This window comes from Sinocyclocheilus rhinocerous, unplaced genomic scaffold, assembly GCF_001515625.1.
Source record: "Sinocyclocheilus rhinocerous isolate Xijiao unplaced genomic scaffold, SAMN03320098_v1.1 scaffold562, whole genome shotgun sequence".
Classification (NCBI taxonomy): Eukaryota; Metazoa; Chordata; class Actinopteri; order Cypriniformes; family Cyprinidae; genus Sinocyclocheilus; species Sinocyclocheilus rhinocerous.
In genome coordinates, this window is record NW_015641608.1 from 624,286 (window position 1) to 642,242 (window position 17,957).

A 17,957-nucleotide genomic window follows, 5' to 3' on the forward strand; every position below is an offset into this window, starting at 1 on the left:
TTTGGGTGAACTATCACTTGGATTCTATGCCATAAAAGGATTATAACGCAATAATTTTGGTTGAGTCTCAAATGTAATATCTGGGGCCAATCATAACACAAAATACCTAATCTAATTCTATAAAAAAAGACATATCATGGCTAAATCACATGTAAACTCCCTTTATGTACCTCATTATTTTCATTTTATCCTGAAAAGCCCCTTTGTTCCAAGAATATTTTTGCAATTCTAATGTACTCAGTGTGCTGAATATGATGAATATTTAAGAAGACTTTGCCAAGCCCTGACATGAAGGAAAAAATGCATAATAACCTCTAAATAAACTAAATAAATGTCAGCTACAGTATTTCAAATAATTACCCAGGTATCTTCTACTAAACATAATATTACTTTTCATGAAAAACAACATGTGAATAAGCAAGCAGGTTGCCAGTTACGCAACTCAACAATAACTTGCCAGAACGGCGCGTGCTGAGAGCATGAAATCTTTCTATGAGGGCTGTGAAAAGAGAGCAACTGCTGCTGCTTTGTGTTGTACATCAATTCGAACCCAAGTACAGGGAAAGGGAGGTTAAGTGTGGGTCAGACCAAAAACAAGCAATTACTCTGCAGTGCAGTCCAAGACACAAGGCCACTCAATGGAACCCACTGATGTGCAAAGTGGAAGCTGGCAGAGATGAAGGAGGAGACGAGAGAGAGAGGCAAAGTCTGCAGCACGCCACACTGCTGCGATTTCTATTCAAGCAAGGATTAAAGACAACATGTTTGATGGATCAATTACAGCTCTTTAATTATGCTAAATTAGAACGCAAACACGGAGGAACTGAGTATGTGAAAAATAATGCTTTGGTTCTTCGTTAATTAGCTCCACATGCAACACATAAAAATACTAGTGTGATGGTAAAAATGCTTACTTTATTATTATTAGTAGTAGTAGTATTAATATAAATGTTATATATTTATATATAACTAAATAAATATTTAAATAAAATAAAATAAAATAAAATAAAATAAAATGCACACTACTGTTCAAAAGTTGGGGCTCAGTAAGAATTTTTTAACAAATTAATACTTTTATTCAGCAAGGATGCATACAATTTGTCTAAAAGTGACAGTAAAAACATATATAATGTTACCAAAGGTTTCTATATCAAAGAATCTGGGGAAAAAAGAGAAATCTTTCTTGAGCAGCAAGCTCAATTTCTCAATTAGAAATTAGAATGATTTCTGAAGGATCATGTGACACTAAAAACTGGAGTAACACGGAAAATTTTGCTTTGCCATCACAGGAATTAATCATATTTTAAAATATATTCAAATAGAAAACAGTTACCTTAAATTGTAATAATATTTCCTAATATTACTGTTTAACTGTATATTAAACTGTACAAATAAATGTAGCCTTGGTGAACATAAGACACTGCTTTTAAAATTTTTTACCAACCTCAAACTTTTCGATGGTAATGTAATGTAATGTAATATAATTGATAAATACTGGAAGAGTAATCGTCCTGGTCGATATAGATCTGTCCCTGAAACAAAGTCAGATTCATTGGTCTTATCTGACAGAAGTCAGCAGAGATAAAACTATACAGAAATGTTAGAAGTTGGCACCTACCACCAGCTCTGAGAACATGGCGTCCAGCTCGTCATAGCTGGGGATGGGCAGCGCCGGCTCCATGGCCTGCAGGGCGAAGTCCTCCCGCAGACGGTAGGTGATCTCTGGGTGGTCACTGCTCTGGAAGCAGCAGAAGAAGAAGGACACGCCGTGCCCTCCGCCCCCGCGTTTCCGTGGCGCCATGGCTGCTTCAGAGTGGGGGCTAAAGGGATGATGGGAATGAGGGAGTGCTGGTCCTCCCCCAGGTGAGAGCTACGCTTGGGTCACTCAGCCCTGTAAGAAAACAAAAAAACAAACTTTCGTAAAGACTTGAGGTCTTTTCTCAGGACAAAGACTTTCATCAGCCTTGATAAAGTCCAGGCAACAACCCGATGATCTAACAGTTCTGCTTCATCTAAAACTCTAAATCGAGAAGTCAACCCAGAAAGACTCCCCTAGGCCTAGTCAACACCACAATAGTCACATAACGTGCATGTAATCATCAGATTGGCTCATTCCAACTAACCACATCACAGGAGCGACTACGGACCACAATGCATCACTCCCTACATAGGATTACAGAGGCTGTGCAAATTAACACAGCTTGCATCCACATGTGTTAGGCCACATCTATATTTAGGACAATAGAAAGAAATCCTGGGTTCCAGTGACCACAAACAAAAATAAAAAGCCTTTTATAAAATCCAAACATGACAAATAAGAGAACAGGAGACTGCAAGTTAAGTCACTTCACTGAGTCAATGACAAATAAGTCACAATATATGTGTTTACAATAAAGAAAATAAATGATCTTTATAAAAAAAAAAAACACCTGCCAATATTTAAGATATGCAATTTTTGTATTGTTTCGTAAAACATAATAAATAAATAATACAAAAAAAATTTATAATATACTTAAAGGTCTTAAATATAAAAAAATAAGATTTATAATTCTATATTAAAATATATATTTAAAGGAAAAGTTACACACACACACATACACACACTTTTAACATAGATAAAATTGTTATTATTCTTTTTAAGAATTTCATTTTTCAATTAGTTTTTTTTCTCATTATGATATAAGGACAGTTGCATCACCCTGACTTTTTTGACTTTGTGCCCCAAAAAATAAAATTAATTTTAATTAGTGCTGTCAAACGATTAATTGCATCCAAAATAAAAGTTTTTGTTTACATAATATATGTGTGTGTACTGTGTATATTTATTATGTATATATAAAATACACACATATACAGTATATATTTTGAAAATATTTACCTGTATTTACATGGATATATTTATGTTCATATAATTTATATTATATATAAATATATTTAGTATATAAACATAACACATTTCTCTTAAATATATACGTGCATGTGTGTGTATTTATATATACATAATAAATACATAGTACACACACATATATTACGTAAACAAAAACCTTTATTTTGGAAGCGATTAATCTTAATTAAAAGGTTAGTTCACCCAAAAATGAAAATTAGCCTGTGTTTTACTCACCCTCGAAGCATCCTAGGTGTATGTGACTTTCTTCTTTCAGACGAATCCAATCGGAGTTATATTAAAAATTGTCCTGGCCCCTCCAAGCCTTTCAATGGGGCTGCACGACTTCAGCGTACCACAGTCAGCGGAAGTGAGAAAAAAGTGTTTATTACGTTTGAAATATGGATATTTATCTTACAAAAATGCATGGATTCGCTACAGGAGGCCTTTATTCACCCCCCGGAGCCGTGTGAGGTACGTTTTATTACGGATGCCCTTTATTTCACGTCTTCTGAACTGCTGACAACCAAACACCCGCTTACCCCCATTGAAAGGCTTGGAGGGGCCAGGACAATTTTTAATAACTCCGATTGGATTCGTCTGAGAAAGAAGAAAGTCACATACACCTAGGATGCTTTGAGGGCGAGTAAAACACAGGCTAATTTTCATTTTTGGGTGAACTAACCCTTTAAACGTTTGACAGCACTAATTTTAATTCAGAACATAAAAAGCATGTTCAAAGAAAGGTTTGAAAAGTTACACTATTATTTTATTGTGTTTTTGAATAAATTAATAAATCTAAACCACACTGAATCTATTGCCATTGCCATTATTGCCATAAACCCAATAATCCAAGACTAGCCTTTTATGTTCATACTTTCCAAAAATGCAATATGAACAACTACTGTAAGAACAATTAGTGTACGACAGACTTCTTTGTGTAGAAACATCTGTCACTCAAGCCCAGCAGCAGAAGGTCCATCAGCTGTCTTTACAGCTTTGCATTTGAGTGTGGAACCACAAACAAACAACACATGGCCTGAACAATGAACAGTCGCTACGTTGAATCTGCAAAACCAGCAAGATTCTCTGCCTTGGACAGGTGTACAGACGTGCAGGTGTGTGCAAACACCTGTGAGGCATGTCAGCGCCGATAAAGTGAGGAACCGTTTGCCCTGTGGGCCAAGGAGGATGATTCTGATCACAGATGGCTGCCCTGAGGTCACTGAGAAACACACTGTGGGAAAACGTGACAGAAGAAGATTGAGGATTATTCTAGGAAAAAATAAAGAACGAGGAACTTAAGAGAAAAAATAAAGTGGATGAGAGAAAGCTATGTAGGTGGAGATGTAGACGGTCCTAGCCAAGTCTTCCCTTGAGTGGGCGAGTCTGGCACCGATGCCCCTTCACCGCCTGTCGGACACCAATATAAATCCACACAGCTGGAGTACAGCTGAATATAACACCCCTCCACCAGTCCATTGCCACAGTGGAATTCCCAGCTGCCCCTCCCTGGAATTGGAGCCGGTCGAGTCCCAACTGAAACTGCAAACTTCAAACGGGTTTTGTATGTAATATGTTTCATCCTTAGGAAAACTTTACTAAAACATGCAAGATGTAGTACAATTTTTGTGTGTAAGACGACATTAATACAGTAAGGACTCATTAAACTGTTCAAAAGCGACAGTGAAGATATTTATAGAGCTAAAACAAATCGATTTTGCAGCCTTGGTGAGCACAAGAGACTTCTTTTCAATCTTACCGACCCCATCAACATATTACTAATCCAGCTGAGCCGTTACTCGCCTCACCCAGCAGTCAGCGTCTGGTTGCACTTACTGACATCCTGCATACCGACAGGAGCGATCTGGTTGGGTGAACTCTGAGATCATCCCTCAGTCCACGAAAGATCACGAGCTGCCACGCATTCCTTCCTATCTGTGGTGCGATATCAATACATGTGCCCTGTGGCAGAGACCTGTGGCCCTACAGTGAGGAAACTCCAACAACACTCGCTCAGATTCTCTGCCTAACCTCTGGCTGACTCTAAGCTGATAATAAAATAACCTTTAACAGCATTAGACCATAAGGTTAGCATCAAGACAGTTTGACTTGTGAGTAATCAGTGTCTCTGATACCAGGAATGCCAGTTGGTTCACACACAAATTTTTTTATTTTTTTACAGTAAAAATATTTAAACATCAGTTAACATAAGTTGATTAATTAATTATTTTCTTAATATTATTTTTTAATATTAACTTTACCATTTACATTTTTTCTCTTATTTTATGCAGAAATAATGAGGGTTACGCTTCTTTTTTTTTTTTTTTTTTGCTTTTTTTTTTTTTTTTACCGCCGTCTTTACCGCCTGGTTGAGTTCAACAAGATAGTTTAAGTCAGAAAGTAGAGGACAGATAGTGAAAGTTGGAAACTGGTGAGCCACAGGGCTAGGGCTGAGCCTGTTGGCATAACAGTCACATACGGTTGTGAGTACCGCCGGCAGTGGGATGGCAAAACACATTTTGTTTATTGCTTTTTTACTTCTCAAGTTTTAAAAATCATCAAGATATTACTAAAAAATTATAAATTAAAAATAGATTATGAAATATTTTTACATTTAATTGTTTTTATTAAAATTATTTCAATATTATGAAAAAATTATACTTTTACTGGAAAACGGGATTTTCTGTCAGATTAAGATTTTTTAAATCTCCAAAATCTGTAAAATCTCCAACTTTCCTTTTGAAAATCCACTCTGTGCCAAAACCCAGAGGGTCAATGTTTACTGTAAGTTAACATGGACTGGGTGGATTTTGGACTTTTGCGTCACATATGGCCAATCCAGTCTGTCTTTGGGGGTTTTTTTCAGTGTCTTGACCAGTTTTTGGAAATCTGTGCTGTGGTTTATTTCAAAATGGTGTTTGGAGAGCTGTGTTGCAAGTGGCCCTAACCAAAGGAAGGTGGTTATGGCTGGAACTGCAACAGTAAGAGATGATGAAATGAATGAGGATTTATTGCACATACAAATTACCTCCATTTTCACCAAAGTGGAATAAACAACTGTTACAAAGTCTGACATTCTCACTGTCATCAGACACAAGCACAAATACAAGTGTCTTTTTACAGAGTCAATCGGTCACACATAATTTAAATAAACATATCCTTTGGTTTAAAAAATACACTATATATTAAAAATAAATATTTCTGTTTTGTATTGGAGTAAAAAGATCAATTAACCTGCTAAACATTTGTAGTGTATAAGGCTTATTTTCTGAGAATATGGCATGAATATGAGTAGTGCTGGGCGGTATACCGGTTCATACCGAATACCGGTGTTTATTTTTGTTATGATATGAATTTTTAAAATACCGCAATACCGGTGTATGTCGCTTAAACAACGTTCGGAACGCGACACTGTTTGAACGGGGGGTTGCACTGTGGTGAGGGAACAGCTGTATGTGTTACTAAGCATGAAAGTTCCGAAACTGAAGCTGTAGAACTAAAAGAACGTGATGACACAGAAGAACTCATCCACAATATCCACACTGACCTGATTTTATCAGACGATGCCGCGATTATAAATGAGAGTGACTCCTGGTTAACATGTATTAAAAGGGGTCGTGTTTAGTCACTATTTAGTGTGGTATTTATGACAATATTCACTCATCGTGACAGTAAAATAGGGCATTCTAAGTCAATATACTGCAGTATTTCCTCTCTCAATCAGTAGAAAATATGGTTAACACCCGGTCATGCATGAAAAAAAATTACCGTCATGTACCGTGAAACCGGTATAATTTTGAAAAATACCGTGATATAAATTTTTGGTCATACCGCCCAGCACTAAATATGAGTGCATTTTTATTTAGATGTTTTACTGGAAAAGAAGACAAAAATACTACTTAAGAAATGTTTATTGCAAGATTATTTCTTGGCAAAGTCACAAACCATTAATAAAACTGACAGAAACAAGCAGAGAACTTGTATGCTTTTTATGCTAGATTACTATAAACACAGAACTAAACCACAAAACATTTCACTAAGCATGTAACCTAGAGGCTATAACCTGTCCTCATTAGGCATGGGCCGGTATGAGGGAAACTAGTTGACGTTAGCTAGTTAATTAGCCATGATCTGCCTCTGTAGCAAGCCAAATAATATTTATTTCAACACTGAAACAAACGGCATGTGGGTCTCTGTCTTGATCGGGGGTGAAAGAGGGAGAAAACCGAAGATGACACAGATATATAGTTTATGTTTGACTTGGAAGTATTTATTTAGCGATCGGCGCTGAAACGTCATCTGTACGGAACATCGTTGTGTACGGAACATGGTTAGTCTACGTTACCCGAAAAATTCCCATACGACAAGACTTCGTCTTTTTCGACGGGGGAAAAAGTTCCAGGGATTCATCTCCTTCGGCCATCCTACACACAGGTGACTCTCACTGACTGCTCGCACCAACCGGAGGGGCTGAGGGGGAGGGGTCGTGTGACTCGTTATGCTCTTGGCTGCACACAACTGAGGGAGTCCTGCACTCTCCGTCTTTGACGACACGTAAAAAAAAACTGCGCATACCGCATGAACGGTATAACGGAAAATATTAGTGGTTTAGAAACCGTGACTTTTCCAAACCGCGGTATACCTTGAAACCGGTTATCGTCCCATGCCTCGTCCTCATACATCCTAAAATGATATTTGATTTGATTGAATTGAATATTTGATTCCATCACTGTTTTAACATTTGGCAGCCCAAACTTGCTAATCTAAAATTTGTATCATTAAGTAGCAGTGAGGTCAAAAGTGAAAGCAAACCAACCTAAGTGTTATGCATAAAATATGTTTATTATGTTCTGTCAACAGAAAGAGATTATTTTTAGTTTATTAACATGGTATTTTAATTCCCTCAGTTTTATTGCATTCACACAGGCCAGATTTCAAACTGAAACCATTGTATAGAGGAGTTATGACTTGCTGACACACATTATAATCTCTCCTTTCTTCTTATTCAGCTGACACAACAAACAGAGGCGGTCATGTGACCTGACTGCTTTGCATAAAGTAAAAAACAAACCCCCGCTCCGCCATGTGACTGCCATAGGGGCCGCCGCTTAATCTTTTACAGATGGATTATGATTAAGCAATAAGTAATTACTGCTGATGCAAAAGACTTAAACTGTGATACAGGCTGTACAGTATGTGCCTGCAGCATTAGAGGCAAATGCAGTGGGGTCAAGAGTTTACTGTAAATCACTTCCTTGTTATTTCCATAGAGATGCAAGGTGTACTTAGCTGGAAGACACATGAGCAGGAACAAGCAGTCCTAAGTGTTTACTAAGACACATTTGAGACTTCAAACACAGATACTATCAGGAGAATCAGAAATGGTCTGCTGACTCTTAATTTTTCCATTTAGTAACCTTAAAACACAGAGCTCAAAAAGAAATATGATAAAAATCTAATGACCTTGAGACGACGTTCTTTAAACATTAACCCTGTTGTTTAAAGTTTCCAACAAAATGGAAAGAATGTCAACATGACAAATGAACAACCAGAAAAATGAGCCTGTCCGAAGAAGATAAACAGGAAGCCGGTGAAGGTAATAGAGTGAGAAAAACACATTTCATGACAGATGTCACCGCTCTAACAACCAGCGTTGAGAGGCTAAAAGCGACACTACCGCTTGACTATTTGAAAAGAGCGTAGCTATACTGTCACGGTACTGAAAAAGTTACTTTTGTGAAGCAAATCAATGCTTTTTATCACAGTCTATAGAACATGTAGCAAAGCTACGCAAACACACCTAGGGTAAGAGGTCCTCTCTGACTCGCGCTCAGATGTAATGTTGGTAAGCAGTTTGAATCAGTTTGTTTGTTAACATGAACAGGATCAAATAAAGTATTCACCAAATAAAATGACAAATAGTTTTTGACGTGATTATATAAATAATGTTGTTTTGTAGATTTATTTAGTACAAATGTAACTGTATCTGTTCAGTGTAATAGAGCGCACAAGTCTTCATTATAAACCACAAACCAAACCAACCTACGAGGTAAATCACAACATACACTTTGATTTGAAACAAAAAATTTTTTGAAAATCACACAAAAAGACAAAGGTACATGACTGTGTACTTAAAGGTATAGTTGAGTTCACCCAAATATGAAAATTTTGTCATTATTTATTTACTCACCCTCATGTTGTTCCAAACCTGTATGAGCTTCTTTCTTATGTTGAACATAAAAGAAGATATTTTGAAGAATGCTGGTAATAAAACAGTTGATGGTCCCCCATTGACTTCCATAGTACTTCTTTCCCTACCTATGAAAGTCAATGGGGACCAACAACTGTTTGGTTCTTCAAAATTTTTCAAAATATCTATGTGTTCAACATATAAATTAAATTTAAACAGGTTTGGAATGACATGAGGGTGAGTAAATTACAAAATTTTCATTTTTGGGTGAACTATTCCTTTAATGGTGTTAGCGCGGTGAGAGTAAACACTAGTTCAATGAAGCATTGCTAGTGACAAAAAATAAATAAATAAAACAAAATAATGGAGGAATCTAAAACTATTGATTTAAATATGTTGCTTATATACATATATATAAAATATATTGTCTCTATATTTTTATTGCAAAATATGAATATATATACAAATATTTAAGTAATTTTGAGACTGACTCTACATTATTCACTAAAGAGTTATTTTGGTGCAATTTGCTTGTCCCAGTTCTCTGATTCGTGGAGATTTCTCTGCAGAATCATGGGTAATATAGTTTTTTTTAACAGGAAATCAGATGTGGAACATGATTATTAAAAAACTACGTTGAAACAGTGCAGACAGGTGGCTTCAACAAAAGCTATGCCATTGATCTTGTAGCTCACAGTAGGTCTGTCTTTAAAGACTTAAAGACTCAATTACCCAGTGGAGAAAATGAATGGAAGTTGTACTTCCAAAACAAAACTGTTGTGCTCTATATTTTCACATGTAGCTCATAGCTTGCAAGCTTACAGTTTCATAGTAGCTTCCCTAATTCTTGACAACATTGTCCTTAGAAGGAAGTAGAAGCATTTCAGAAGTACTTACTGATGTTACAAATATCATTTTCTTTGTCATCATCGGAAACACCTTTTCAGTGGCCAAAATGTACAAGCAGGAAGCACAGTTACTAAGCATTTTCAGTTACTAAGACCCTTTTACTTGTGATAACAAAAAGGGAGAGGGGTACTGTTGAGGGATTTATACAAAGAGGTTTAGTGTAGATCGCCACTGTAAGCCACTGGTGTTCACATTGATACAGTAACTGCATTAATCTTTCAACTCTTTCACCTCTGGCCCTGCTGAGGGTTTATCTTCCCCGTGGGCCTGTCCTGACAGGCCACATTCCGCACATAGCCAGCCGAGCTCTGCTAAACCCCACTGCCATCTCACCACGCGCCCTCTTGTCACTCTTCCTGTGTCCTCAGGGCGCTAATGGTAATTGGGTTCAAGTCTGCATTCGAATCCAACACTCGTTAGACTGCTTCTGTTGTTTTTGTCATAGAATGAGTCAATCTTCCTTGAAAAACACAATGTCAAAGACTGTTTCGCACCACATGCACAAGTAGTGAGTAAGTGAATCAGCAACAACAACACTGACAGCGAATCAGACGCTCCATACAGAAAATAAAGAGATAGCCTAATTGGGTTGGTACATTGAATCTGAACTGTAATACATTTTTTGAATAATTATCCGGTTTTGCCATTAACAATTATTTTCTTTAATTTACAAATTGTATGTGCATACAGTTGGTAATTAATCTACACAAAACAGAATCCAAACCCCAAGATCTAGCTGTAAACAGCTTAAATCATCTGGATTCAGTCAGATTTACTGAATAGAAAGTGCTGTTTGTGTGCCATAAGCCACTTATTTGTTTGTATCCGTTCACATATTTCATTACATACTGCTCTGTGCAAAAGAGACGGTCACACACACCCAAGTCATTGTAAACCAACTATAGTAACAATACACCTGCAGACAAAGGGTGGAGATATACAGTGACATTTAGTGTCTAGTGTTGGTTTGGAAATAAACATAAACATCCTTCCAGTCAGTCAGGCCATCAGAATAGGAAAGAAATTAAAGAAAAAGTACAAAGACTGAGAGCCATGTGTCAGGACGTACCAGTGGTGACTTTATCCCCTGTGACAGGCTGAACACCCCTCACCCCATCAGGAAGGCCTGTACAAAACAAGGCCATTTCTGTCCTACCGTTTCAGCCTTCTATTTTCTCTCTTTCCATTTCTCTTCTCAGCTCCTACTCAGCAAAAACTAAGTGCACTTAATCGGATAACTTGGCTGGAGTGATGCCCAGATTACATTACTTAGGATTCAGCACAGAAAAAGGTTAAAACTGCTTAACAAGCATCAAATACAAGCCAATTACATTTTATTATAATATAGGCCTATGCTGTGGAACAAAACAAATCACTAACTAATCAGGCTGTGTTCTCTGTTGAGTATTCAACCCACAATGAGTCAGTCTTTCATCTAACTCAAGTATAAGTACTAGGAAAACCATTAAGCATTAAATAAAGGCAATTAATAGTAGTCCACAATTAGTAGGTTAGCAGCAGCATACACAGTCAAGTGAAATGAATGCCTCTTTTGGCCTAGCTAGTTCTTAAAGAATGATAAGAGCTGTGGAAACATCCCAAACCAAGAAAAGCTTTCAACTATGGAGTCAATATAATGCCACATATATATGCAAAATAATAAAGTTTTGCAAAAGAAAATAAAGTTTTGCAAAAAGAAAATAAAGTTTTGCAAACGATAATAAAGTTTTGCAAACGAAAATGAAAGTATTGAGAAAAAAAAAGAAGTGCTTTTTGCAAACAAAAATAAAGAATTGCAAAAGAAAATGAAGTATTGCGAGAAAAAAAAAAGTTTTGCAAACAAAAATAAAGAATTGCAAAATATAAATGAAAAAGCACAGAAAAAAAGAAGTTTTGCAAACAAAAATAAAGAATTGCAAAATATAAATGAAACAGCACAAAAGCAATGATTTTGCAATACATATTTTCCATGGCCATATCTACTAATTTATTTGCAACGCGACTCAAGCTTCATTTTTTTAAAAACTTAACAGTTACAATCATTTCTTAATTTATGCCAGGAGTTATGTAAATGAAAAACGAAGTCGAGATCGATATGAAGCTTGAGTCGTAGACGTTTTTAATGATGTAAGTTAGTGAAGTAAGTGAGTGAAGTGACATGTGGCCAAGTATGGTGATCCATACTAGAAATTAGTGCTCTGCATTTAACCCATCCAAAGTGCACTCCATATTCAACGATAACACTGAAAATCCAGTTAAATCAGAATAAGCTCTTATAATCTCTAGACAGTGTCTGCAACAATTTACAGTTCTGTTTTTATAAAATAAAATAAAATAAAACAGCACTAGTAAATATTAACTACACACTGCCAAAACTGCCACAATGCAAGCTCTTGCAATCCCTACTCCAACAGTGTCTGTCATAATTTACAGTTAAATTATAAAAAATAAAATCAAATACAGACTCACACAACTGCTTCACTGACACAGCGGCAGTTAAAGTTGAATAAGTTCAATCCCTAGTCAACAGTGTCTTCCACAATTTACATCTCTTTTAATAAAATAAAATGTAACAAAATAACTCAGTGGTCTATGCTTATTATTGGTTGCTTGGATTCTGTACATGAGTGTATCCAACGTAGAGTCAACAAGAGCGTTTCTGGGGTGCAAATGTCATTTTAACGCAGTGCCCTGGGACCGTTCTGGGAGTGACTGCCAAATCAGATTTTCTCTCAGAAAGCTGACAACAGGGCATTCAGGGGTAGCGGCTTTTTACTACACATGTACAGGCCATGTGTTAATCTGTTTTATGGCTGCAAGCACGCCATTTCACTTGTCTGAAACATTTAAAATTAATGCAATTCTACAACCAAAAAGTGTTTACACTGACAGTGATTAATTCACAAAGGTCACAGAGTCGCTGAGTCACATTCCTACTCGATTTCTCTCTCATTCCCATTGATAGTTGTTGCATTCATTGTTTGCATAAAGGTTATCCTCTGCTCAATTTTGTGGCAACATCAATTACAAAAACAGACGTATACCAAATTACATTATCCCTCGCCATCTTCCAAGTCTACACTTAATGCCTAGTTGATGAAACCAATTTTTATAGTCAATAAATACTGATACAAAAATAAAACTCAAATTAAAGGAAAAGGGGTCCAATCTAAGCCTAGAAATCAAGAAATATGGATGTGTCCCAAATGACAACGTCAACCCCTCGCCATCCACGAAGATCAATAACAACTGATACCAGAACAAAACTTCCAATTAAACGAAAAGGGGTCAAACCTACAATATAAATGTAAAAATAATGGACATGTCCCAACTGACAACATTAGCCCTCGCCATTTTCCAAGTCTACACTTGATACCTAGTTGATGAAACCAGCTTTTATAGTCAATAAATACCCATACAAAAATAAAAATCAAGTAAAAGAAAAGGGGTCAAATCTAGCCAAGAAATCAAGAAATATGGATGTGTCCCAAATGACAACGTCAACCCCTCGCTGTCCTCCAAGTCTACACTTGATGCCTGGTTGATAAACTCAGCTTTTATGGTCAATAACAACTGATACAAGAACAAAACTTTCAATTAAATGTAAAGGTGTCAAACCTACAATAGAAATAAAAAAATAATGGACGTGTTCCAAATGACAACATTAGCCCTCGCCATTTTCCAAGTCTACACTTGACGCCTGGTTGGCAAAATCAGCTCTTAAGGTTGATCAATACTGATACTAGAACAAAACTCTCAAATAGCATAAAGGGGTCAATCCTTGCCTAGAAATCGAGAAATAATGGACATGTCCCAAATGACAGTGTCAACCCCTTACTGTCCTCTAAGTCTACACTTGATGCCTGGTTGATAAAACTTGCTTTTATTGTCACTGTCCTTCGCAAGGATTGTTGGGGTAATATTCCACTATGAAGTCCATAAAGGTTAACAAAAGGTTTAAAAAGAGCACCCTTCTCAAACCTAACATGACAAATAGGACAGTCTACGGTCTTGTGGATTTCATGAATGCGCAGAAGCAAAGACCACAAGGCCACTCCACATCAAGTGTGTCATTTGGGACGGGGCCAGCACACATTTCACACACCGATAAGTTCATAATGCTTGCACTTAAAATAGCTTCTTAAATCAACATTGTGGAGAGGAGCACTGGGGAACCATTGAGTGCTTCCCAGCATGAGGACTCGTAGACCTGGAGAGTGAGATATAGACTGAAGCTTTCAAAAGAGGTGTTGAGTAACACTACGATTGTGAGAAAAGCCCTTCATTAATCATGAGGGTGGTGGTAGCTATCAAGCTAACAGCTAGGTCTCCCCCTCATGTTTTAAGGAACACAGTATCTGGATGGAAGACCACAGTGAGCTTCACGGCACGGGCCAGGCAGGGATTCCTATGACGTGAACCCAAAGCTGGGGTTCAGATTCCACACTCCCTCCTGTCAGGGGGAATTTAAAGGAAAAACAGGAGGAGAAGATGAAGAGGTTTGAATAGCTGCTCCCCCTTGCAGACAGCCTGTCAAACATGTTCTGCAGACAATGAGACCACCATCCCCCCTCTCGACACTTGCACAAACTGCATACACAAGCACAGACACACACACACACACACACACACACCAAAGCTGGGGTTCAGATTCCACACTCTCTCCTGTCGGGGAATTTAAAGGAAAAACAGGAGGAGAAGATGAAGAGGTTTGAATAGCTGCTCCCCCTTGCAGACAGCCTGTCAAACATGTTCTGCAGACAATGAGACCACCATCCCCCCTCTCGACACTTGCACAAACTGCATACACAAGCACAGACACACACACACACACACACACACACACAACAGTCAAAAGCATGAGCATTCCTCTCCACACTGACACTCCCATCTGAGAGGCCAGGCCAAACTGGGTTTAACAGAATGGTGATCATTTTATCAGGGGCTCATTATCCTAGCCTGGTCCTGACACAAACCCAACCCTATCCCCCAGTACAACCAGCTAAACTCAAATAACTATCTAGATCATGTTATTTTAAATGTAGATGTTTTCATAAGGATGCACAATATTGGTTATTGGTCAATATTAGACTTTTTCTTTTAATTATTGTTTTTGGATCAATTATATTCTAAATGTATACATTTCTCATTTTAACAATTTAGATTACCTTTGCTGTCACTAATGTTCACCTGAAGTTAATTGTTAAAACCCCTAATAATTAAATAACTCTGCACAATGTAATCATTAGCAAATGTCAAAATATTTATGCTTTTGTCATACTATACATTAAAATGGTTGTGATGCCTAATTTTCACTTTAAAACAATTTGTTTTAGTTTTTACTGTTGTATTTTTTATTTATTAAGACAAAATAGAATACAATTTTAATATCGGCCACTTATGAGTTATTGGCAGTGTTGTTACTGTTAACTAAAACTAAAACTATTAAAATCATTTTATGTAATTACAATTAAGCTGACAAAATAAAATATAAAATATTAGATAAAACATATTTATAAAATAAATATTAGATGAAAAACTAAAATTAAAATTAGAAATGGTGTAGATTATCTGCATAGGCCAGATTTTACTTTTTAATGCACTCTTCTGTTTTACACAGCTAAAGCCCTGAAATAATGAGTCAATGTAGCCCACATTTAGCTCAAATGCAGCAGGCATGCTTGCAGATGGCAGTCTGAACTTGCCTCGGCCTGGGGGCCACAAGAGTTGTGTTGGCCGTGGATAAAAGATGGAAGGAGTTCAGTGGAGAGATATCGTGAACTCTGAGACCCCGACTGACAGGAAATGACACCTGACACAGTATGGCGGCTCGCTGACTTCTTTGACCACTGCGAATACTAACTTGATCCTATACTTCCCCCGAGGCTAGAGACATCCTCACGAAATGGCAATTTTGCTGAAGCACAAAGGATAATGAGTTATTATGGTGAGAAAATAGGTTTTATACACTTTACATATTATCCATCTTTCTCCATTCACATAAACTAAATCATTTAAAATTGCACTATACACTTTAGACATAAATATAACACAACACAGACAAAACATATAAATTCAGTGATGTGAAAGCATTACATGGCAAAAGTGTAGCAAAATCGTTGCATTGAGGATGCTATCAGTCCCTCCCTTGCCCTGGTGTTGCCATAGCAACCAGCACCTGTATCGTCGGCCGGCATTCAACCCTCTTTTTTTGCACTAATCCAAGGACAACCACAGTAAAATAATAATAATTAACTTGCGTTTTTGATGACTTCTGTCTAACAATGTTTAGATGACCATGTGAAATGAGAATCTGACAGCTAAATTAAATCCTGCAATCCAGAAGGTGAGCCACACCCTCTTATTAAAAAACGAATTTAATATTTAAATTATCAATTAGCCTATGAGACATTTGATAGGTCAGCAGAATTCTCCCTTGATATCAGCCCGAATATTTACATTAATTATGAACGACACCATCTACAGCTGAAAGACAGCAACATATCAAAGAATAAAAAGGTAAAATAGAGGACAAGAGAGAGATAAAGCTTCAGAAGCTACTGCTTTGAACCCACAACTGCCTCAATCTTAACCCAGATACCTCTGAGGGTGGGGTAGCGCTTGAAACAGATGTGACAGCAACATTTTTAACCGAAAGACCATAAACTCAATCTCAATATGACAGCTCATAGTATGAAAGATACCGTGAAAATAATCACTCATGCTGGAGTTAAGCAACCAAACAACTTGTTCTCCTTTAAGCACATCCCATGACGATGAATGCAACCAAAAAAATGCTCAAGATAAGGAATACAGCAAGGAAAGACTCGTCAATTTGTGAAAGCAGTTTGCTTTCAAGGTGATCTCCGCTCACCCAGTCCAGTCATATTAAAATGGATGCCTGCGACGCGTTTAATACTCTCATTTTATATTTGTATGCATAATTCGGATGATTAAAGGAGAGCCGCATGTCTTGTCACCTCAGCGGACACACTGCAGAGCCGTACACGTCCACAACGCTCAGTGAGAGAACGCACACCTGCCCTTCAAGGCTTTACGAGCTATTAAAACAGCTCAGCTGCCGTTCCGTCACAGCTAAAGAACAACACAGGAAAAATGCACCGCAAACGTTCATTCAGACTGTCATGAGATGGAAAAACCTCTGCTTGTGTTAACTTACCCTTTATGCCTTTGCTTACGGTCCGTTTAATGTTACATCCCTCAAGAGGAAACAAGACTGGCTCCAGAAGCCAAAAGGATCTTCTCTAAAAGCCTTGAGAAGAATGTAAATTCAAGGATGTCACTTCAGTCATTCTGAACATAAATGTGCCGTAGATCAGTCCCCGAACGCTTCCATATTCGAGAGCCGGCGTGAACGATCCTCATCGGCTGACCGGTAAACACATGCAGCGTCTCCCTGCTGTTCAACAGACCATCTCATACAAATCGACAAGCCACACCTCTTTTCAACACCCAGGTCTCTCATAGGATACAGGCAGAGTTAGACTCCGCCCACTGCTCTTCACTTCTTTCCCTGCTTTCTCTCTCTCCTTGCGTTCTGCTGCAGTACTGTTTACAGTTTGTTTAGAGAAGGGCTGTGAAATGGACAACCCAGGTATGTGTTCACTGTGTGTGTGCGTGTGAGCACCATATTTTGTACCTAGAAGTGAGCTATATCTGACAAAACCTTTTGGAATATCCTCATTTATAAAAAATTTAAAATGTGTAGCTTTTTTTTTTCTCTAAAAATGCAGAAAATTTTCTGTTAAGGTTAGATTTTATAGCTAGCTGTATACAAAAATAATAGAATCTATGGAATGTCCCCATGTTTACCAAAGTAAACCAAAGTAAACGTGTATGTTTGTGTGTGCATATGTTGAGGGCCTCTTAAAGGGATAGTACATCCAAAAATGAAAACTTCTGTATGATTTACTCACCTTCAATCCATCCTAGTTGTATATGACTTTCTTC

The 17,957-nt window shown here is 37.4% G+C and overlaps 1 protein-coding gene across 1 annotated transcript in view; it reads right to left on the reverse strand.

Moving 5' to 3' along the window:
- LOC107755211 (disheveled-associated activator of morphogenesis 1-like) overlaps positions 1–17,429 on the reverse strand; it is a 57,709-nt gene extending 40,280 nt beyond the window's left edge. The window contains exons 1-2 of the mRNA XM_016571929.1: positions 17,167–17,429; positions 1,619–1,891 (exon numbers count right to left, since the gene is read on the reverse strand). Coding sequence (XP_016427415.1) covers positions 1,619–1,801 — 183 coding nt within the window. The 5' untranslated portion in view covers positions 1,802–1,891; positions 17,167–17,429. The remainder of the gene's footprint in view (positions 1–1,618; positions 1,892–17,166) is intronic.
- Positions 17,430–17,957: the final 528 nt, after the last annotated feature.